Raw genomic sequence first — 23,754 nt, forward strand, 5'->3', positions numbered from 1 at the left:
GGGAGTGAAGTCTTTCTTGAACAGAATTGGGATATTGGGGATTATTTGAACTAAGTATCGTAGACTGATGCCTTCAGAGGTGTGTAAAGATTTGGACTAAATTTGGTTAGTGCCACATCCGTTTCTCCAGTCTCGTATGCTCCCATTCACCCATTGCACTGCCTCTCCTCAGTTGCCAACCCTCTTCTGTACCTAATTCAGCAAGCAGACAATGGCTGTTTGTGATTTCCTAGAAACAGTATCCTGGAATACTAACTATGCAAAACTTTTTACATCTTGCTTAATCGAAACTTTTAAGATGAATGGCATTTACCGTTTAGTAGAAACTAATCCATTGAATGTCTTTTTTTCTACCTTTATATTTTAATATTTATTTATCTGCAAGATGGGGCTTTCGGTTTTCTTCAAGCAAGGATTTCATACATTTTTTTCCACTTACCCTTCCCAAGTGCTGTGGTGTAACCGATCCGATTTCCCACTTACACTTTTTGGTCCCCCATGTTGCTTCACCCTCACTTCCTCGGTCTTCCTGCTTCCCCTTTTTCTTTTTTATGAATCCACTTTATTGATGTTAAAACTTGCAATAAATCATGCAAATAAGTTGCAATAAATCATACAAACGAAGCTAAGCAAGGTGACCAGTTAGTATATCCCTGTGTATTTATCAACAGCATTCCATTATACCTTGTAATGCTAATTAATTAACCTGAAGTAATCCTACCAGTGTCCCCACATTTATGGAATGTTTATGGGGCAGCCACTTCTCCTTAAATGGGCTCTTCTTGCTTTGCACACCAGTCCATGGGTGTCTGCCATTCCGAAATTTTGTTTGTGGGGAGGGAGAGGGTATGCTAAAGAGTGGGGAAATTTCCAAATTGAGCAGCGTCTACCTTGTCCAGAATTGTGGCTATTCCCACTAGTGTACACTCCCCACAGGTTCCTCCCAGATAGTCTAGGATACCTAGCAGGGCTACTCTGGAAGAAATTTTCAACAGCTTCTCCGGCACTTGGGACAGAACTCTGTAGCCTGCCTATATTGTCATATGAGGACCTTACCAAACCATATGAAAAATCTGAATCCTGGTCTGTACAATGAGTAGATAATTTGCGGGCATACCATAGATATCAAGGTACAAGGGAAGTTGCATGTAGGTACTTTAGTTGGATCAATCAGAGATGAGATGATTGTGATCCAAAGGGCCGTTTGCTCATAGCTGCAGTCAGCATTGTCCAACAGACCCACCCAAATCTCCCACTTCTGTTTCAGAGCTGTAAACCAATCTGGGGTATTAATCTCTAAGGAACAATATATTTAGGAAATTCCACCACCCAGCTGTCCCATCAGAAGTGTGACTTCAAGTGGGTTGCATTCTGGGGGCACTGCTCTCTCATAGTTGTGGCTAGCTAGTGCGTGGTGTAAATGCAAGTATTTAAGGTTCTCTTCCAGGGGATCCTCCTCAATAGTCATAAGCACTGAATATTCCCGCCCATGTGCGGGACCCCGGAAACAATAAAAATATATATGTAAAAAACACATATCTTGCTCCACATATATGTATGTACATATATTATTTTTCTCACACCAATGCAGCTCCATAACTGAGGCTAAAACAATGTAAACACATATACATGCACTGCAATTAGTAAGGAAGCAAAAGAAAAAACACATTAGATCAAATAACCTTTGAACTTTGTGTTTTAATGAGTAGACCACTCATAAATCCTAAAAATTGCTTGCAAATAGACATTGTTAGCCCTCAGGCTGCATTGCAAAATAATAGCATAGAAAATGAAACCATTTTCAACAAAAAACTGGCACCGTGCCTTTAAGGCAGCCATGACCCCAGGCTTCCCATCATGCCTCAGGGGTGACAGTTAGGTCAGTTGTTCTTTCCGGCTCCTTCAGTCAGGACCCTGGTGAAACAGCTCCCTTTCTTTTTGACTTTTTGTCAAAAAATATTCTTATCTACAATTTTTTGCTTTCACTCGACGTCTTTTTGACTTAGGGTGTTACTTCTACCTTTTTTTGGCTTAAAAAAGGTAATTTTTCTGTCAGAGATGCCTTCACTCTTTGACAAGTGCCCTTCATGTGGAAGGAAGATGGCCAAGACTGACACTCATTCAGTGTGTATCCTGTGCCTACCAGAATCTCACTCATCGAAAACCTGTGAACACTGCCAGGTTTTATCATCCAGAACTCTGAAAGAACGTGAGAGAATTCGTGTTTATGGGCTTTCTGAGAGAGGAAGATCTCCCAAGAAGCAGAAAAGTCGGAAGACGCGGTCGACGTCGAAAGAAGCCCCGACTGGTTCACATTCGGCGTCGAGATCGGCGTTGGAAAAGCAGTCGACGGCGACGAAGAAGATGTCTTCAGCCTCAACATCGAAGGTACCTCCGCTACAGACAGCGTCGAGGGATAGGTCACCGTCGAAGCAGAAGAGTTCGACGGCGAGCCACCTGACGTCGAAGCAGCATCGTCATGCTATGACGTCGAGGCATTCTCCGTCGACGCCTGGCCACCGGCGTTCGGCGTCGAGCCATCCTCCGTCGACGACTAGTCATGGTCGTTTGGTGTCGAGGGAGCCTCTATCGACACATAGTCGATCGACGTCGAAGCAGCCCACGTCGACGCCCGATCAATGGCGTTCGACGTCGAGGCAGCCTCCGTCGCATTCGGGTAAGCGGCATTCGGCCTCAAGGCACACCCCGTCGCCGAAAGAGCACCGGCGATTGGCGTCGAAGCAGCCTCAGTCGTCGTCGAGTAGAAAACCTTCGACGGCGAGGGGCTCTATGCCGAAGGACACTCATCGTCACCCGAGGTCGGCATCGAGGAAGCCACGGTCGACGTCGAGGGAGCTTCTACCTGCTCGGCGTCGATACAGCCACCGTCGATGGATCAGCGGAGATCCAGAGAACGGAGTGTTTCGCAGCTCCTGAACATCTCTCCTGCAAGATCACAGGAGAGGTCGCCTTTGCAGCAGGTGCTGCAGGAAAAGGAGGGTGAACCATTGGACCAGTCTCAAGTATTAAGGTCTCAGTTAGGTTCTCCAGGATCTGCATCAGCTGCGGAGGTGGGACAATCTCCACTACAGGAGCCTCCTGCCAAGAGAAGGAGAGTCACAGAAGAGAGATCTCGTTCCAGGTCTTCCTCTAGATCTATAGTGAGCCTATCCTCATCCTCCTCAGCATCTCGCAATGGCGGATCTTCGGATGGACGAATCAGTGTTTCGGATAGGGAGAGATCCAAGTCCCCTGCAAGATCGCAACAGGACCAAGCTGATCAACCTCCACGATCACGTTCTCCAGTGAAGGATTCCGCACACAAATCTCCTCCTGTTCGTCTTTCCCCACGGTGGTATAGACCTCTTCACCACTGGGCCAAGGACAAGGAGACAGCTGATCGGCTGAAAGCACATCGAGACCAGGCTCATCGCCGTAAGGAACGGTCACGTTCTAGGCACTCAAGTAAGAGAGGATCTCGTCGCAGATACCGATCGCACTCTCGAACGCGCTCAAGTAGAAGATCTAGGTCCAGGAGGACTCGTAGTTCTTCAAGTTCTTCGAGGACCCGCTCTCACAGGGATTACTCTCCGACCTTGACAAACAGTCCACGCTCAAGTATATCTCCAACTGAGGATATTTTTTCATTCCTGGATATCTTGGGCAGGGGAGCCCTGAAGCTAGGAGTGCCTATGACTGCTCCACAGATCAAGACGACAGTCATATTTGAAACCCTACAGCACAGAACGGCACCCAAACCTTTGTTGCCGATGGTCCCGGGTATAATGGACCCAGTAAATGAAGTCTTCCTGACGCCGGCAACGGTGAAGTCCGTCCCAGTGATGAGGATCCTCTGTTCCTCAAATCTGATCCCCCGCCTGATTCAGTAATCATTGCGGCGGCTAGAAAATCCAATGCGGTAGCTTCCTCATCCACGGTGCCTCCGGATAAGGACAGCAAGGTGCAAGATTCCTGGGGGAGAAGAGTTTGTAACACCTCAGCTTCTTTTCTCAAAGTCTCCAATGCGGAAGCGCTGCTCGGCAGATATGATAGATCTCTGTGGGACTCACTTCAGAGATTTTCTGAAAAACTTCCTCAGGAGGATAGAAAGGACTTTGAGGAGGTTCTGATTGAGGGCAGTCAAGTCTCCAATCAGATTATAGGAGCGGCGGCAGATGGGGCAACGCTGGCTGCGCATGGTTATGCGCATGGAATCACAGCGAGGAGATCCTCATGGTTGCGCCTTACGGCATTAAAACCCGAGGCTCAAGCCAGGATTCTAAATCTTCCTTTTTCGGGCAAGTCTCTCTTTGGTGCGAGTGCTGATGAGGAGATGCAGCGTATGAAGACTGAGTTGGACACCCTCAAAGCCGTGGGGCTTGAAAAGAAAAAGGAATTTAGGAAGAAGTTCCGTTCGGACAACAAGGGAACTTCGAAGCAGAGGGTTCAAACCCCTCAATGGCAGAAGGGCCAGAACCAACAAGGCCAACAGAAATCACAATACAAAGGCAAGCGCAATTCCAAAGGAAATGGGAATCGGTGCCAATGCAACAACTTCAATAAGTCTCAGCAGAAGCAATGAGTCTTCACTTCCCTCAGCGCCGTTGCCCACTCCAGTGGGGGGAAGCATTGCACATCACAGAACAGAGTGGCAGGCCATTACAAAAGATCAATGGGTGTTGTCTACGCTGCAGAATGGGTACTGTCTTCGTTTCCATTGTCTACCTCCGCCAGTTCCTCCGATGTCAACGTCAAGCCACCAGCTACAAATGTTAAAGAAAGAAGTAGCGACACTCCTCGAGAAATCAGCCATCGAGAGGGTTCCGGTGGCTCAAAGGGGTAAAGGAGTATACTCGAGGTATTTTCTGGTCAGAAAAAAGGGCCAGAAGGCAGAATACAGACCTATTCTGGACTTGAGAACACTCAATCTACATGTAAGAAAAGAAAAATTCCGCATGTTGGCGCTCCATCAAATATATCCACATCTCAGGAAGGGGGATTGGATGTGTTCGGTGGACCTTCAAGATGCATATTTTCATGTCCCGATACGACCAGATCACAGAAGATTCCTTCCGTTCCGGGTGGGGACCTCTCACTACCAGTTCAAAGTCCTTCCTTTTGGGTTGAAGTCGGCCCCCAGAGTGTTCACAAAGTGTGTCGCAGTGGTGGCGGCAGCTCTGCGCCGCAGGGGAGTCTTCGTATACCCATACTTAGACGATTGGCTGTTGAAAGGTCCAACTCCAGACAATGTACGGAATCAATTCCAGACATGCATAGAACTTTGTCAACGTCTAGGCCTGCATGTCAACTTCACGAAGTCGGTCTCCCATCCCACTCAGAAGATTCACTTCCTAGGAGCTCTGCTAGACTCCGAGGTAGGAAAAGTGTTTCCTTCGGAGGAGAGACAGTTTTCAATAGCGCTCAAGTGCCAGCAAGTTCTTCGCAACAGGACTCAAAGTGTGAAAGATAGCCTCCCTCTTGGGGGCGATGGCTTCCTGCATATTTTTGGTACCGAACGCCAGACTTCGGATGCGTCCTCTTCAGCAGGATCTGGAGGACAAATGGGACCAGCAATCAGATCGATGGGACGATCAGATCACTTTGTCGGAGGTAGCACGAGCTTCCATTCCGTGGTGGACGAAGAAGGAAAACATGCAAGTGGGAGTTCTCTTCCATCAATCTCCTCCTACGCAAACGATCATCAGACGCATCATTGCAAGGCTGGGGGGCGCACATGGGCCCTCTTCAGGTGCAAGGTCTGTGGTCGTCAAAAGAAAGCACCTACCACATCAACTTGCTGGAGTTGAGAGCAGTCCACCTGGCTCTAAAAGCTTTCCTTCCCTCGATTCAGACAGAGGTGGTGCTAGTACAAACGGACAACACCACCACTATGTACTATTTAAACAAGCAGGGAGGAACCCGCTCAAGGACTCTGTCACTAGAAGCTCAGGGCATCTGGCATTGGCTTCTGGCTCGCAAGTTGTCTGTTCAAGCAGTCCACCTCCCAGGAGAGCAAAATGTGAGGGCGGACGCACTAAGTCGACACTTCGAGGACAGAGAGGACTGGGTTCTCAACGAAGAAGTACTAGACGACGTTTTCCAGGCTTGGGGTCGTCCTTCCATAGATCTCTTCGCGGACGACGTAAACAGCAAATGCCCAAGCTTCGCCTCGAGGTTCTATCGACCAGGAACGAGGGGGAATGCTCTTTTGATCGATTGGTCAGGGGAATTTGTGTACGCCTTTCCACCCCTTCCTCTGATCCCGAAGGTGGTGAGCAAGCTGAATCACTCGTGCACAACAATGATCCTGATTGCCCCCGACTGGCCGAGGCAATGGTGGTACACGGACCTCCTTCACCTGTCAGTGTCTTCTCACAAGAGGCTTCCATGCAGGCCGGACCTGTTATCGAAGATGAACGGGAGGATTCACCATCCCAACCTTCCGTCACTGAACTTGGCAGCATAGCTCCTGAGGTCATTCAGTACGGCCATCTAGGACTGCCACAAGACTGCATGTCCATTCTGAGAGAAGCACGACGTCCTTCCACGAGACATTCTTACGCATGCAAGTGGAAGAGGTTCTATATGTGGTGCGTGCAGAATGGTCATAATCCGGTGAAGAGTCAGGAAGAGGCAGTTCTTCCATACTTATTGTATCTTGCTAAAGCAGGTTTGAAGTTTAACTCCATTAAGGTGCATTTAGCCGCTATAACTGCTTATAGGCGATCACCTTCACAAACCTCTTTTTTTCAGTTGCCAGCAGTAAAAGATTTCCTGCAAGGTCTGAAAAAGGTATACCCTCCTGTACGGCCTCCTTCTCCTTCCTGGGAACTGAACCTAGTCCTATCAAAGTTGATGGGCCCACCTTTTGAGCCCATTCATAAAGCTACTTTACAGCATATTTCCTGGAAAGCGGCTTTTTTGGTAGCGATTACGTCAGCCCGTAGGGTGAGCGAAATTCAGGCCCTGTGTACTAAAGAACCGTATACAGTTTTTCATTTGAACAGAGTGGTGCTCAGAACGCACCCTTCTTTCCTGCCGAAAGTGGTGTCAGATTTTCATGTCAATCAGTCTATCTCTTTACCCACTTTCTTTCCTAATCCCTCTACTCCAGCTGAGAGGGTGTTACACTCTTTGGATCTGAAGAGGGTTTTAAAGTTCTATCTAGACGGGTCCAAGTCTATTCGACATTCTGATCAATTGTTTATTAACTATGGATCGATCAGAACTGGCCATGCAGCATCGAAACGTTCCATTTCCAGGTGGATCGTTTCGTGTATCAAACTTGCTTACCAATTGGCGTAAAGACCTTTGGGGTTTACTCCTAAGAAGCATTCCACTAGAGGTAGAGCGGCCACGGCGGCTTACCTACATGATGTACCCATGTCTGAGATCTGTAAAGCGGCGATCTGGAGGTCTGTCCATACATTTACCAGACATTACTGTCTTGATTCTGACACTAGAGCAGATACCCAGGTGGGCCAGGCCTCACTGAGGAATCTGTTTAACAGCTGAATTATTTGGCTGTCATGACTTGGTTGGGTCATATACTTCTCATTTACCTGCAGGTGGTTGTTGGGCTTGCTATTCTATTCAGTGCTTATGACTATTGATGAGGATCCCCTGGAAGAGAAGGATAAGTTACTTACCTGTAATCCTGGTTCTCTTCCAGGGGTATCCTCATCAAAGTCATAAGCAACCCACCCGCCTCCCCAGGTAAATGAGATGTTGTACTATTTCAATCTTGTGGTTGAGCCCTGTCTTCAGGGTTATGCAAAGAACAACTGACCTAACTGTCACCCCTGAGGCATGATGGGAAGCCTGGGGTCATGGCTGCCTTAAAGGCACGGTGCCAGTTTTTTGTTGAAAATGGTTTCATTTTCTATGCTATTATTTTGCAATGCAGCCGGAGGGCTAACAATGTCTATTTGCAAGCAATTTTCAGGATTTATGAGTGGTCTACTCATTAAAACACAAAGTTTAAAGGTTATTTGATCTAATGTGCTTTTTCTTTTGCTTCCTTACTAATTGCAGTGCATGTATGTGTTTACATTGTTTTAGCCTCAGTTATGGAGCTGCATTGGTGTGAGAAAAATAATATATGTACATACATATATGTGGAGCGAGATATATGTGTTTTTTACATATATATTTTTATATTGTTTCCGGGGTCCCGCACATGGGCGGGAATATTCAGTGCTTATGACTTTGAGGATACCCCTGGAAGAGAACCAGGATTACAGGTAAGTAACTTATCCAATTGGACTTTCAAATGTGTGAATCTGGACTGCAAGTCATGGAATGATTTTATACTTGACCCATTCCAGACATCTGTGATGGAGCTTTGTAAGACATATAGGAAATGGGGAAGGGTCATCTTAAACACGGTGGGTCTGCCAAGGATACCAAGTGGGATCTGAGCCCATTGTTGAAAGCCTCACTTCGTGTGGTAAGGAGAGGGGTATGGTGAGACTCCGTGTTGGGCCCGGTTCGAGCACGATATAAATGACAAGGTATCAAAAGCTGAGCCTCTTTATTGGGATGGGGCAGCCAGGTAAAGGTGTTGGTCACCTTTGAGCAGGACTAGTAGTCATTTGATATAATTAGTTCGGTTACCTTAAGCTGCTTCATTTAGAGCCAGGATTTGCCAAACCTGCATCCCAATATTTGAGGATTTGTCAAGTACAGAAATATGTCAGCGTACATTGCCACTCTATCATCGCCAGCCTCACAGCACATGCCCTGCAACTGCAAATAACACCTAATTAGGGAGCTGATGGTTCTATGGCCAGGGCAAATAGAGAGAACATGGTGCTAGCCTGCCTAGCTCAGATCTGGATAGGGAAATAGAACGCCATTGGCCTGCACTTGGGCAGAGATCTTGGAGTAAAGGAGATTGATGAACCTCTGAAATTTGATCCCAAATCGTATCCTGTCCGTTCACGGACTTTGTCTTGGAAAGAACAGTCAAAAGCCTTCTCAAAGTCTTCAAAGAGAAGAGCGCAGAGGGTCATGTATACAATGAAGGTGAGCCAGTACCACCTGTAAGCTGCTCTACTGTACTGCTCTACTGTGACCTAGAATGTGACCAAGTAATACCTGAAGCAGCTTGTTGGCCAGGGCTTTTGCAAATATCCTAATGAGTAATCAGAAAGTGGACCTATAGGAGGGGCATTGGTCTATAGGTCGCCCAGACTTCTGAATGACTTTAGCGGTGGCCATATCAATTTCTGGGAGAAGTGCAGCTTTCGCCTCTATCTTTTTACATATAGGTCTAAGCATTGTGGTGAGTATTTCACTGCACTTAAAATAGTATTCAATAGGAAAGTTGCCTGGCCAGCTGTTTTGACAGAGTTTGTCTCTTGTAAGGAGTCGCCTACTTTCTCAAGCCTGAGTAGCAAATTTAACCTTCATTTGGGAAAAGGTGAGCAATGGAAGGGGAATGCCCGTAAGTGATGGTCTAGTCTCTCTGGAAGCACGGTTGTTGAGCGTAGAGGGATTACTAATGACAAGGGTAACTCGTCATGGAGTTTCCATTGATTTCAATGGAAATTACATGGGAGAATATCAGGTACCTTAGCATCCAAGTGGTTAAACTCCAGGATCTCCGGTACTACCCTGGAGGTCATTTCGCTTCTGGCCAGCCAGTAGAGTACCATTGTGATTTATCCCTGTGTTCATACACTCGTCTGGTCGAACCCTTCCAGAATTTAAGGACCTTTTAAATTTAGATCTATTGTAGTGATGCTCTGTCCAGCTTCAATTGGCACTGGAGGGTCGAAGACCATGCTTTCGGGCCTCCATATCATCTATTTGGCTGTTTGTCTTTAACTATGGCGAAGGTACGCTCTGTAATGGTTGACTTCCCAGCAGCCCGTAGTAAACTCAAAGGTGACAGAACCTTGATTAATGTTCAAATAACCACGGAGTTCCTCTGACAGATATTCTGAGCATTCAGTGTCCTACAGGCTTTAAGGCACCAGACAGGCTGCTGGATTTGTTCAGCATTCAGAAAGTGAACCAGGATAGGGGAATGTCTGAGATGCCTCGTTGAAGGATGGCTGCTGCAGTCGTGGCAAGGACATAAGGTGCAGGAAGGAGCAGGAGATCGATGTTTGTGAGTGTCTTGTATGTAGCTGAGGTGTGGATGTACTCCCTAGCCAGTGGGTGCCACTTGCTCCAGGCATAAGTGTCCTACTGAGGATATCCGTCGCCTGCATTTTAGCTTTGTTAAGCCTACTCAGCGTGTGGCTCTGATAGCGTTCCAGTCTGATCAGGGGAGACCAGTCACTGGTAAGTTTAGTATGACAAACATAACGATCAAGCAAAGAGGTACTGCAAGAAAAAACTCCCAACTCCGAAGCATCTGTCACCCAACAAAGTCTCACTGAGCAAAGCCGTGTAAAAGCGTAACTTGTCAATTTGTATTAATCCTCATAAGAATCTTGACAATTGTGGGATGTAGGGTAATGCTGGAGGGAGAGGAGGGTGTTAGTCGGGAATCTATCTGCTCGCGACAGCAAACCATGGCAAAAAGGTATTTTTCCAGGATTTGAGTTAAAGTTCCATGAGCTCCTCAACGATTGTAAGTTCGATGTTCTCCTGGAAACATACAAACTGAACGTTATGGAGCCGTGATCTATTTTCAGTGTTTTTTGCTCTATCTTCGAGATGCTGAAGGAGAACGGTGTGGCCACATTGGATTTGAGGGAGGCAACATCTTCCAATAGAGGCATGGCCCTCTGCTTCAGGGACCCAGCCGGCGATATTGCAGCGGTCTTGATTGTGAAGGGATACATTTGCCCCTACTTCTCAAATCTTTGTTTCAGCTGCCTCCCGCAAAGCCTGAATTACCTGCAGAGTAGCCCCAGTTTCACTAGAGTTTGACAAGCGCTGACTTGAGGGACCCTCAGCCCGAGGGCATGAGACATCTGGAGAAGGAATGGTGAATTTGGTAATTTTTGTTTTGATGTTCGTAGTTGATCCTTTGTCGTTTACGTGATTCAGACTGGGACTTGTACGGATTCAATAGTAGGAGGGAGAGTGACTCTACAGAGCTGTCTTGGCAGTGTTTGTGCTCTCAGTTCACCTCAAACTTTCCTCACTGGTGGCTGGGACTCCGGTTGGGCCCAAGATATATTTATCCAGGGAAGCAGACTGTTTAACACCCAAACCAGAAAGGATACTGTGCTGGCCCGTCCGCTTTCCACCTGCTCAAAGGGATTGTTAAAGAGTGGGGCTGCACAAGTAGACTGGAATCACCAGGGGCCCATACACTAGCTGGCACAGGGATGGTCCACTTCAGCATGGGATATCTGGCAAGGCTTCACAGCCTGTCGCAACATGCTCACCAGCGAGACAGTTCTGGCAAACCTCCCAGGGCATGAGGTTGGGTCCGCCCGGATTGCCACATCGCTTGCAGGATCAAAGCTGTACGTATCCAAGTGGGACATAGGATCTCATCTGTTCCTAAAGCCCACAGTGCAACATGTATGAGCAGTCCAGGCCCCAAAGCAGATAAGTCTGGGCTCTCCCCATGGGGGCCCTGCTTCCGAGGCCAGGTCCCGCCCTGAGAGCCCACAGGACCACTGCAGCAGTGGGTGCCAACACAGAATGCTAGAGGCCGCAAAGTCCAATATCGGCGAGCCTAGGGACCAAACAATGCCCAGCAACTCACTAAATTTGAACCACAAGGCCATGGGGAGGAAGGGCGTGTCCAGGGGGCCTCCCTCCGAGATCTCTGCCAGTAGAGTGATCTGTACCTCAGGTTGCGCAGTGACACAACCCTCAGTCAGCACAGCTAGCAGCAGCTCCCAAAGAGTTTTGTAGTGTAGTTCCTATCTTCCCAATAGGCTCTGCGCATTGGAATAATACCTACAGCAGTAAAGGCCTAGGCCAGACGTTAACTAGGTCTACTACTGTCGATACTAGACTTAAGTTTTGGGTTTGCCAGCGTAGCTCAGAGTTCGCTAGAAACTTTCTCGAATGTTCAAGGAGGAATTAACTTCCCTGATTAGACAAGAAGGGATTTAGTTTCTGACAACCATAGAACATGACAACTTTGCGCTCCCCTAATCAAGAGTCAATCTCGAGAGTCGTGTGAACAAAAGGCAAATTATTTTACTCAGTCAGTACGTGCATTCTTAGTCTCATCAGAATGTAGAGAAAAGGAAGAGACGGGCGTGTTCAATAAAAAGGTGTTATTTATTGATCAGTCTCTTTTCTCATACAAGAGAAATGGATCGATATTATTGCAATACTTATAGTTAAGTAAAGTGCATACATTAAAAGCAATAGTATAAAGTAATACTGTAAAAACATTGATATGGTTTCTAAGCCATATGATGTTTAAAATGAATAAAATATATTTACATACACATATACATTTGACTAAACGTACTCAACTGGTGTTTCTAAATACGCCTACCCCGTGTACCTGACCTAAGCCTAATACGTGGGCGGGAATAGAAAGTTACAGTTTAAGTTAAGTTTGTTTTTGCCAAGTGAATAACTAAAGAATTCTCTGTGAGGGGTTATTCAGTTCTGTACCTGGAAGTTAGGATGAATGAGGAATGGTATCTCTTTCTCTGGTCTCGATATTCCAGGCTGCCTGCGAGGGCTGCCCAGAAACGCCGGTGCTGGATTCTCGGCAGGAGAAAGCAGCGCGTCTCTCAGCGCGTCAGGAAGGCGGGGCTGTTGCCAGCGGGATCTGCTCTGCTCTCGGCTTCGGCAAGTATGGCTGCTCCGTCTCGTCACCACGCGTGTGTTTGCCTATGGCAAGATCGGTAATATTTATACCTTTAAGGTGCCGAGATTGACGTAAGGATGGACATAGATACGTCAATAAAGATGTCATACGATTTGCTCGTTAGCACATTCTTTTACTAAAGTTCTCGGTGAAATCAAAACAATGGCCGCAGGGTTTTGCCCAGGTTGTCATAGGTTTGATTTGTTATGAGAACTCCGTATGCCTTATCAGGGGCTGGAGGAATATCGCTTGTCTAATTAGATCGCAAGCGTTATGACCTAATCAGATAACACGTTCCTGTGCCGTAGTGTGACTGCGTCAGATAACGGTATCTGCATCATGGGGAATTTCTGCCTCATGGGCTGACTGCTAGTTAACTTGTTGGTTTGTTTAACTAGAATAGGGTCAGGAATAGGGGGATCGATTCAGAACCGATAGGAATACATGACAGTTTAAACTGTGGCCATTCACTCCAGCCAGCCGCACCCAGGACAGAGCTCAAGCACAGCGATAGTCCTCAAGGTCCCGCTGTATCAGTCTGTCAAATCGTAAGGCTCCAGACACCATCCTGCATTGAGAACGGGAACAGCGAGAAATCTGGCTGTGGATCTCCGATAGCTGCCATGATAGGCATATGATGGCTCGTGCAGGCCTTCTAAGTTCTAATGTAGAAGCTCAAGCCTGTGCTCAAGTGTAGGGATTTACTTACTTCATATCCATTCTATGTCGGGCCTTACTTTGCATTTAACCTGGACCTTTAAATGACTACATTTTGTTTCAGTTTGAGTGACCACATACATCTGATGGTCACATTTCTTTGAATTAAGTGGTTTGACAAATATTCTGCTTCTAGGTGTTCATCTTTTTAAAGCATTTTACCGTTGGGTCAAAAGTTCTTGTAGGGGAACGTGTGGCAATGCCTCATTAGTTTCTCTACTAATGGTGACCCTTACTGCACCACTTTCATAAGCACCCACAACTAGTCCGGTAGAATGATACACAAGTTCTAATGGCTGGAATACACAAATTTACCTTTGAAGAAGTGCACTTGGCTAGCATTGATTCTAATGGCAGCTCCCCGTCTTTCCCCATGTGTTATTTAATAAGCTGGTTGAGTTAGAATTAGTCTTTTATGACAGCTTTCAGTGTCTGTGTTGCATCTGTGGAGGGCTGGCGATTGCCACGCGTCCCCCTTATCACATTAAGACCCTTGATTCTGTCTCTAACCCCAACTTTGAGCTGCTGATTTTCCAATTACAGCGAGGACTTAAGACTGAATGGATGGGAGCCCTAGTGCATCACCCTCCAGGAGGAAATAAGAGATTTCTGTACAGCATTATTAGAGTGGTTGGCCCCTTTCACGCTGCAAGCTGATAAGTTCTTACTTGTAGGACTTTAATCATCATCTGGAGGCACTTGCTAATGCAGAGACTGCCTGCTTGCTTGCAGCCATGGAATCTCTTGATCTCTCCTCCAGAGTAGACCGTCCAACTCACTTGGCGGGCCATGTATTTGACACCATTTTCTCGAACATCCTAGAATTAACAGTTGAACTTCCAGAGGGTTGGCTCGACGGATCACGCGGTTTTGAGCTTTTCTTGGCCCCACTCAAAATTTTGTGGAATTTTGCAACTGTGCAAAGAGCTTCAGAGGCTGGAAAAAGGTGACAGCCCGGCCTTTAGCGGGCCTATACCCCTCCTATCTTCAGGTACTGCAACGACTGTGACCTGGCCTTAGAAATATTTGAGGCCTCCATTACAGAGGCTCTTGACTCTTTTGCACTGCTAAAGATGGTAAAGATACAGGGCAGCCCCAGCACCATGGTATTCTGATACACTCCGAAGGGAGATGGTCCTGTGTAGGGCAAAAGAAAGGAAATTGGGAAAGTCCAAATCTGAGCAAGGTGAAAGGTGCTACCAAGAGGCCCATAGAATTTACCTAAACAGTTGTAATGTAGCTAGGAGAACCTGTTTAGGCTCTCATTATAGGAGCAAAGGACTCCTCGTGCAAGCTTTTTGCCATCTTGAAGGAATTTGCTAATCCAAGGGCTAATAATCCACTCCCGCCATAGACGCAGGAATTATGCAACAACCTAGCGATACATTTCACTAATACAATTGACACAATTTATCACTCCTTTGGGCCTGAAGAGAATGTTCATGTGAGTCCCCCTCCAGGAAAATCCCTGTTCCCCGATTTTAGAATGCTTCCCTATCCTCACCAGCGAACAGGTAGGCGCCCTTCTAGCTCAGTCGAAATCAGTCTGTTTTAGACCCGGTACCACCTGCGGTCATGTCTGAACTATCCTCGGTCGTACCGTACTCACTTGCAGAGATATGCAACATCTCATTAGCGACGGTGACTTTCCCACGTAAATGGAAGAATGCACGTATTAAGCCTCTGCTTAAAAAGGCCTCAGCAGATCCTATGGACCTACAGAATTATAGGCCAATCTCTCTTCTTCCGTGTTGTTCGAAGATCATGGAGACTATAATTAACTGACATCTTTCCAGTTATTTAGAACACTTTAAAATACTAGGTCCATCCCAGTCTGGCTTCCGTGCCTCTTATAGCACCGAGGCCGCTCTACTAGAGGTCAGATACTCTCAGGATGTCACTGGACGAGGACTCTCCAGTCATGTTAGTGTTGCTTGACTTGTCGGCGGCCTTTGACACCATCTCTCATCGTATCCTGTTGAACAATCTTAGAGAGATTGGGGTCATAGGCCCGGCCTTTGACTGGATTAAGAGTTACTTGTCCGACAGAACACAATGTGTTCAGCTGGACTCATTTGTGTCACCTACAACTGCGTGGATAAGGGGGTCCCACATGGCTCTATATTGAGCCCCACGCTGTTCAATCTTTGTCGCTCCTTTGGCCTCGATCATCCGAAATCACAGGTTTGAAACCATCTCCTACGCTGATGATACGCAGTTGATAGTACACATTGAGAACAACCCCGCAGAAACCATTCTACGTTTATTACCTGTATGAGGAGTATTGGCAGCTGGATGAGGACAAACTTTTTGCAACTTAACTCCTCTAAAACTGCTGTTTTGTTGTTCAGCAAGGCTGAAGAACTGTGGAGCGCTGACTGGTGGCCGACAATTAGGAGAAGCACCTGCCCCAGGGGCTGGGCCAAGAACTTAGTAAAAAACCTCGCAGGTACCCGTTATGGGACCATGCGGTTACTCAAAGATCTTTCCCTGGATCCCACTGAACGTTAGAAAGACCCTTATCCAGTCGCTCCTCATCAGTCACCTTGATTACGGCAATTCCTTGTTAGTAGGAATTAGGGAAGACCTGCTATCTAAGCTGCAGGTGGTGCAGAATTCCGCAGCACGTGTGGCCCTTAACAAACCAGCACAAACTTCTCCCTCTCTTTCGCCTTTTGCACTGGCTTCCTGTAAGGAAGCAGGCCATCTTCAAGTTACTCTGCCTGGTCTTTAAGTCCCTGCACGGTCTGGGCCCAGCCTATCGGACTAATCAAATTGAAAGCTACCAACCTGGGTGACAACTTAGATCTAGTAATCGAGCCTGCTCTATGGCAGGAGAATAAGGAAAGTTAAAATGGGGGTCGTGCGTTTTCTTAACTGGCCCCCAAACATTTGAATGAGCTCCCTGAACCTCTTCGTGCCTGCCCAAACTTTTCACAATTTAAAAAGTTGCTCAAAACCTGGCTATCCGAACGAGTGAACATCTTACTCATCTTCCATTTGCCTCCTTCTGGTGCCAAGAGATCCCCTTGGAGATGATTTGTGCGCCTTACAAATGAGTTAATAATAATAATAATCTGTCAATATGGGTAATGGGGCACACATGCCCAAGTATACCAAAGGCTTAATATAGAAGTTGAGAAGCAAGGAAGGTATGATGGGAAGGCATAAACAAAATCAGACTTGTTCAGAGCAAGTTAGTTTCCAGACAAGGACAAATCTGAAAATTTATTTTTTGTTCTTTTGGAAGGTTAGGAGAAACAAATTGATTTCAATAGGGTGTTTCAGACCATGATAGATAAGTCTATTAGCCTGTTGTAACTCTTTAATTTTGGCTGTATCTAACTATCACTGTTCATTAACCGTGGGGGTCCATTTGTTACAATTTGTCAAAGTTGGCAGTATCTTTGTACCTGATGGAACGCCTTGATTTGCTTTGCCCTTCAAAAGCTTCCCCAGACAACACAATCAGACGAGGCAAGCTATTTTGGCTCTTTTTATAACAGTTAAATATGAAGTGATGTCTGAAAAGTTTCTGAGTGGTTTCACAGTTGTTAGCTTATATTTTCATTGTTAAAATTATGCCTTGTCTTAGTCCCCACTCTGGAATAAACTTCTCGCTATCTTGTTGCTCTACTGTTAGAACAGATATTTTCCAGCTGAGGTTCAATTCATCACCACTGAAGTATTTTTGGTGTTTCTCCAAAATGGTAATAGTCCTGCTAACATTTGTATACTGGCATCTTGTATGAACATGTCGGGATAGTGACTCAAGGGACAAGGACTATGTTGGATAATCTCACCTAAAGACTTGTCAATGTCTGGTTCAATCCTTTGTGCTGTTTGTCATTTCAAATTGTTACTCTGCATACTAAGGATATGAACTTATAAAAGTGCATGGATCGTGAAAGGACGGATTCAATCGAGATGTTTAAGATACTGAATCCCTTTAGATTAGTTGCATATAAATTTTGTTGATAACTGAAGAGCTGACATGTTTGATCCTTCTTGGACCGCCAATGCACATCCATCCCTGTTGGAGAAGAACCTTAGCTTTAGAAACCGTGCTTGAGGAACAATCCCTCATGTTACTATACGTATCCCTTGTTTACTTCTGCAGTCTACCGACCCAACCCCCTCATTTAAGAAGGTAGTTGCATAACCACTTGCTCCCCCTTCCATAAGCAAGCTTAAGGGATACCAGATGAGTCCTTGTGAGGACATGCTGTTGTCCCAAGAATTGTAGTGCATAGGTGTAGAGAGGCTAAGTATACTTTATAGCCAGTTTCCCTTCAGCTTGAAGCCTAGTTTCAGCATGTTATTGAATTGATACCACTCTAGAATTCCTACTGATTTCCTCGTTTCATCTCTCCTTTACTTTGGTGTAGTAATTTAGTCGTTCATTGTGCTGCTCTGGTGTATTCATTTTCACCCCCTTCTTTAGTTTCTCACTGTACCTTTACCCTCTCCTAGGTTCCTGGATTACCTCTCAGACCTCTGCGTTTCCATGAATAAGTCCATTCCTGTGACACAGGAACTGATATGCAAGGCAGTGCTGAACCCTGCAAATGCCGACATTCTCATTGAGACCAAGTAAGTTGAAACAGTGGGCTGTTGAACTTTTTTTGATTTCTTTTTTTTTCCTGCAGCCCCCAGTATTTAAATTGGCATTATATGCTTACTCCATTTGGGATCCCATTCGGTTCATGCACTCTTTATAGCATTGACTGCATTGTGCAATTTTTTTTGGTGTGCATGCAGCGCAGGTGTTTTTGTGCTTTATTTATGAATTAAGTGAATGTGCGGGCAATGAGCTGTTCAGATGTAGAGAACCTTTGCCCTCCTGTGCGCCTGCTGGAGATGCAGGAATCTGGGACGAAAGTCTCTTTAGGCCAGCATATAGCCCTTCTCAGTTAAATGTATAGTGCCAAGAAACACAGGATAAAGATGCAGACCACGGTTCTTCTACATATATGGAGGGTGGATTTTCTTTTTGTGACGGGGGCCGGGAATCCGCTCAGGCATATACTTTCTAAGAACAATATCCATATGAGGAGCCTGACGAAGAACCTCATTGGGCGCAGTGGGTCCTGTTGCAGTTCCCATCTTTGGTCACAGATTTGTGTATGATGTTAAGCAATTATTTAAAAAAAAGTTTCTTGAGGCCAATGCCCTGACGCAATAAACTATAAGGTGTCCCGATGTCTGAGACTGTATTTCTTCCGAGGCGCTCTATCAGACCACAACAAAGGGAAAGACCGGTTTTACCCCCATTTCAACCTGAGACTCATTGGCGAATAGCGCTGGTGACTGACAGCCTGAGGATGGAGAAATCCCCTTTGACTCTGCAGAGGATCACCCAGAATGGGACGACCGTGTAGCACCACTATCCACTTCGCCTACCCCACCTCCGGCAGATTCGCCGGCAGCTGATATTGGTGATTTTCATGACATCCTGGAGAAAGCATCCTAACGTTTTGATCTCCTTCTACTGGCTAAGCAAACCGAATGCTTTCTTAGCGATCTTAAGGGCGTTGCTCAGCGTTTTTCAAATCTTCATCTGGCAGGAGGGATTAAAATGAATAAACACCTGCTTCAATGGTTAGGGTCGTTCCAAAGCTAGACAAGAAATATACGGCTCCCTTGGATTTGTTAAAAAGCCTCCCAATCTCCATCCACGCAGATCGCATCGCCATCTTTATCTGCTAGAGGAGGAAATTAATTTGCTTCTCTCCAAAAATGGGATTGAAGAGTTCCTGCAACACAGAACTTTAGTCAAACATCTTCCTTATTAAATGAAGTCTGGAAGGAGGGAAGTTATGGATCTAAGGCTCTTAAATTCATCAAGAAATAGCCTTTCAGGGTGTTTTGCGTGCAGGGGATTCTGCACCTAGTAGATACAGGGGAATTACATGACCTTCCTGGACCTGATGGATGTGTATTTCCATCCACTTAAAGCACAGTTTCTACGGTTCGAGGTGGCAGGGGGCCGTTACCAGTTCAAAGGGTTTCCTTTCGGGTTGAGGTCTGCTCCCAGAGTGTTCACAAAATGCATGGTTCCACTGGCGACTTTTCTTAGATGATCAGGACACTAGGTTTTCCTGTACCTGGATGACTGGTTAATAAAAGGTCCCACTTTTCAATCTTTAAAGCAGTCGACTCAGGCCTGCCTGCGACTGGTCAAATCTCTAGGCCTCAAACTGAACAAGCAAAGCATTGATACAGTGCCACAATATAAATATTTGGGAATTTTTCTCGACTCCAGAGCTTCAGACGAAACAGAAGCCATTAAGGCAAAAGCACTGTCGCTGGAGGTCGCATCAGTTAAACTCTCAAAACACCTACTAGGACCAAGCCTAACCCCTCTGCTCAAAGTGATGAAGGCCAAGATCACAAATTATATATTTTATGGTCACGAGATTATGTTGGGCTCAACAAACATCTTACTAAACACATCAACTATCAGAATCTTCAAGCGAGCATGGCGTCTGCCGCAGTCTTCATCCCCGGCACAAGTGAAATTAGAACTGGGCCTGTTAGATCACAACGGCGTAGAGGCTGGCGCTTTAATCCAGTCCTGCAATAGACTGCGTAATTCCCGGGACGACTGTTTTGAGATTAAACTCTGGAACGAATTATCGACCAGCTCATCTACCCAAAAATATCTGCACCACTTGGACCAATCCCTACTGCTCCTCGGAGTCTCGGAATATTGGGGAACAAATCCATCACAACAAGCTTTGAAGAGCGTAATCAATCGAAGCGTTCGGCTCTGGTCTTTCCACTCCGACAGAGCAGAATTATCCAGAAGGAAGCGCGCTTGGGCCGTCGTCTCAGATTACAAACTAGGGGTTGAGTCATCATACTTATCAAGTACTTCACTCTTCTGGAAGGTCAAATTCATGGCCCTAAGGCTAGGCGAATGGCCCTTTTTAAAGTACTTGCCACAATGGCGGCGCCTTGATCACACAATCGAATGCAGGGAATGCCGATACCACTCCGAAAGCTTGGAGCACATAGCCTGCACATGCCCATCTCTGTTACATGATCGAAGGATCTTATTGAGAGCGGTGTGGATCAAACTAGGCGCTCATACATGCCGTCTGGCCATAATTGCAGCTATGAATCAAGAAAACCCAAAACGGAACATTCGGTTCACCAAATTCGTTGACGGAGCAGCAAAAACGCTGAGGAAAGAAAAAGCAGCAATTCCTTTGCCAGCTGGCCCAGCTATCTCTTTGCAACAAAAACTATAGCGGCCGCCTGCCCCCATCAGCAAGGCACATATGATCACTGTTTGCACCAGTTTAACCAGCTGTCATACTTACTTGTCCCCCCTTTTTTCGTTTTTTTTCATGTAACTTAATGTGCTTGATCCGCAAAAGAAAAATGCATACGCGGATAATTTTTTAATTTTATTCATTTTTATTGCATCATACAAAAAATTGTTGTATATATGAGTTACATGGTTTTAATATTTTGTTATGATTTTTGGTAATCAAACCATACATTTGAATTTGCTGTGTTCCTGGGAGCAAATCTCGATACGAAAGTGCCAAAGGCTTTTCCCACTGAGAACTTGGTTCTTCTCAAATCTCTCACAGAATCAAGAAGATCTTCTGTAAGGAAGTAAAAGTCCATGATGGGGATGATGTCATCCTGCATTCCATTGATTCCAAACTGTCATCTAGGTATGCAGCTACTGCCGGAAGACCTGGACAATCAGTGGATCCAGTGCTAGGGCACCTTCGAAGACAATTTTGGTTACACCACAGATGAAGTCTGCAATGTCTTTGATTAATATAGAAAATATTACCCAGGGTTTCTCATTCTTTCCTGTACAGCCCCATGTAGTGATAAGACATCTTCTTGGAAGGCTGGGGAGGTAATTTGCAGGACTTAAAATTTCACAGAAAATGTACCATTCTGGAGGCTTTGTCACACATAAACCTCCTGGAGTTGAAAGCAGTCTTCATAGGCCTTCAGGCTTTCCTTCCTCGGCTCCCAGCTCGTCCGTCTTGGTGAGAACAGACAAAACAAAAATCATGTTTTATTTCGCCAAACAAGGAGGGACACAATCATAGGGTCTATTGGTGCAAGAGAAACAGATATGGAAATGGTTACAGGCCAACATCACTTTGAAAATAGAGCATGGCCAGGGGTATAGAACGAATAGGCAGACACCCTAAGCAGGACAAACAGTGGGAACTCAACCAACAGTAGCTAATGCAGGATTTATTGCGTTGGGGTTCTCCAAACCTGGATCTTTTCGTTACTCGTCATAACAAGAAATGCAACTTTTACGCCAGCAGGTACCCCCAACCGGCCCTTTGAGGACACATTCCACTTCGCATTGACTGGGATGTCCGCTGATCCATTCCCAGGGTCCTTCACAAGATGAAGGAACCTTGCCGTCTCATACTTATAGCCCCAGCATGGCCAAGACATTATTGGTTCACTGAGCTTCTTTGCCTGTCGGTGCCTGCACAACCCATTTCAATCATCGGATGAGCAAGTGTCGATGAATTCGGGGCAAGTTTTACACCCACAGATTTGTTCTCTTGTCAGCTTTACTCCTCATGACAATAAGTTCAAGACTCTAACTTTCTGAGAATTGTAAATTGATTCTCAAACGCTCGTGCTGCATCCACAACTATGTTTCTTTGCAAAGTGGAAGAGGTTTTACTCATGGTGTGCTTCTCAGTCTCCATGACCTTTTCTGCTCCATAGCAGATTCTTCCTTATCTGCTACAGCTAGCGCAATCAGGACTCAGTCCTCTATTAAAGTTAATCTGGTGACTATCTCGTTTCAGGAGACGATCTGGACAACTGTCATTAGGGTCCAATAGACTGGCCAAGGAGTTCATAAAGGGTCTTTTTCGGGTCTACCCTCAGATGAACCCTCCTCATGTGGTTTGGCAGCTAAACAGTTTTATCTCTGCTCATGAAAGCTCCTTTAGAACCAGTCCACAAGGCTGACTTGAAAAGGCTCTCTTGAAAAGTAGCTTTCCTTTTCCCCCTTTCGCAAGAAGTGAAATCAAGTCATCACAATTCAAGAACCAGATGTGCAATTTCGTGAAGATAGTCTTCCTTCGATCTAACCCTAAATTCATCCAGAAAGTGCCAACATCTTTCTACTTAGCTGTTACTTTACTGACATTCTTTAGTAAGCGGTCTTCATCAGGGGAGAGAGCCTTGCACAATCTCAGCGTCGGACGCTGTTTGAAGTTCTACCTCGAGAGAACCAAAATGTTCAGAAAAACTGACCAACTCCTGATTTCTTTTGCCTTTTCTAAGGGAAGGACAGACTGTCGCAAGAAAGTATTGCTCTTTGGGTGTCTGTGACCATCGCCTTCTGCCATGAGAAGGCAGAAAGACCACTGTTTGCGCCGGTAAAGGCACATTCTACGCAGAAATCGCTACTTCAGCCCTGTTTGCAGGAGTGTTGTTGCCTAACATCTGCAGGACAGCTACGTGGGTTAATGCCCACAGTTTCAGGAAACACTACTGCCTGGATTCCTGGAGAAAAGCGGATTTGGAAGCTGAACAGACTACTCTGAGAGGCCTGTTTTTATAAGGTACGCACAACTTGCATATTGTTAATATGCATTATTGTGCTTGTCTCTTACTTTATTGCGGCTTTGTCATGTAATGCTTCTTGTAGCTCTGTGTAGGATGCACTTTTATGAGTGTAATATTACTTTATTTCTTTTTATCATCGTGGGATGATTTGTCTTGCCCACCTTAATTGTCTACTTGGTACTGCTTACTACTAGTCTGATTAAAACGTGTGAATATATGAAAGCTACAATACTTTTGAAAAAGCAAGTAACTTACCTGTACATTGTTTCTCCAGTATTTAAATCTTTCATAAATTCACATGCTACCATCCCTCCTCTCGGTTCAGGCTCACCTATTCATACCTTTTTTTCTCCTGTAGTACACATACTCGAAATCTGAGGTATGGTGGCCTTACATGGATGAGTGCTTTAGGGTCTCTGCTCTGATTGGTTGAAATTTGGATTTTTTAAAACAATGTGGATTGGCTACCAATGTCTTTTTTGTTTTCAATGGGGTTTTAGTGCTAATGATTTAAAATGGCTTATTACTGTTACCGTGGGGCTCCTACTATGACTGGGAAGATTCAAACATGTAAATCTATGAAGGATATCAATACTGGAGAACCACAGTGTACAGGTAAGTCACTTGTTTTTACTACTTAGTAGAGATTCATAGGGATAATGCAGCCAGTGAAAGTTCTTAGTCATTTACCTAACATAGGATGGTTC

The 23,754-nt window shown here is 45.6% G+C and overlaps 1 protein-coding gene across 1 annotated transcript in view; it reads left to right on the forward strand.

Annotated features, from left to right (window-relative positions):
• ITPR1 (inositol 1,4,5-trisphosphate receptor type 1) overlaps positions 1-23,754 on the forward strand; it is a 1,533,308-nt gene that overhangs the window by 718,783 nt on the left and 790,771 nt on the right. Inside the window, exon 17 of the mRNA XM_078661662.1 lies at positions 17,939-18,058. Coding sequence (XP_078517788.1) covers positions 17,939-18,058 — 120 coding nt within the window. The remainder of the gene's footprint in view (positions 1-17,938; positions 18,059-23,754) is intronic.

This window comes from Lissotriton helveticus, chromosome 9, assembly GCF_964261635.1.
Source record: "Lissotriton helveticus chromosome 9, aLisHel1.1, whole genome shotgun sequence".
NCBI classification, from domain to species: Eukaryota; Metazoa; Chordata; class Amphibia; order Caudata; family Salamandridae; genus Lissotriton; species Lissotriton helveticus.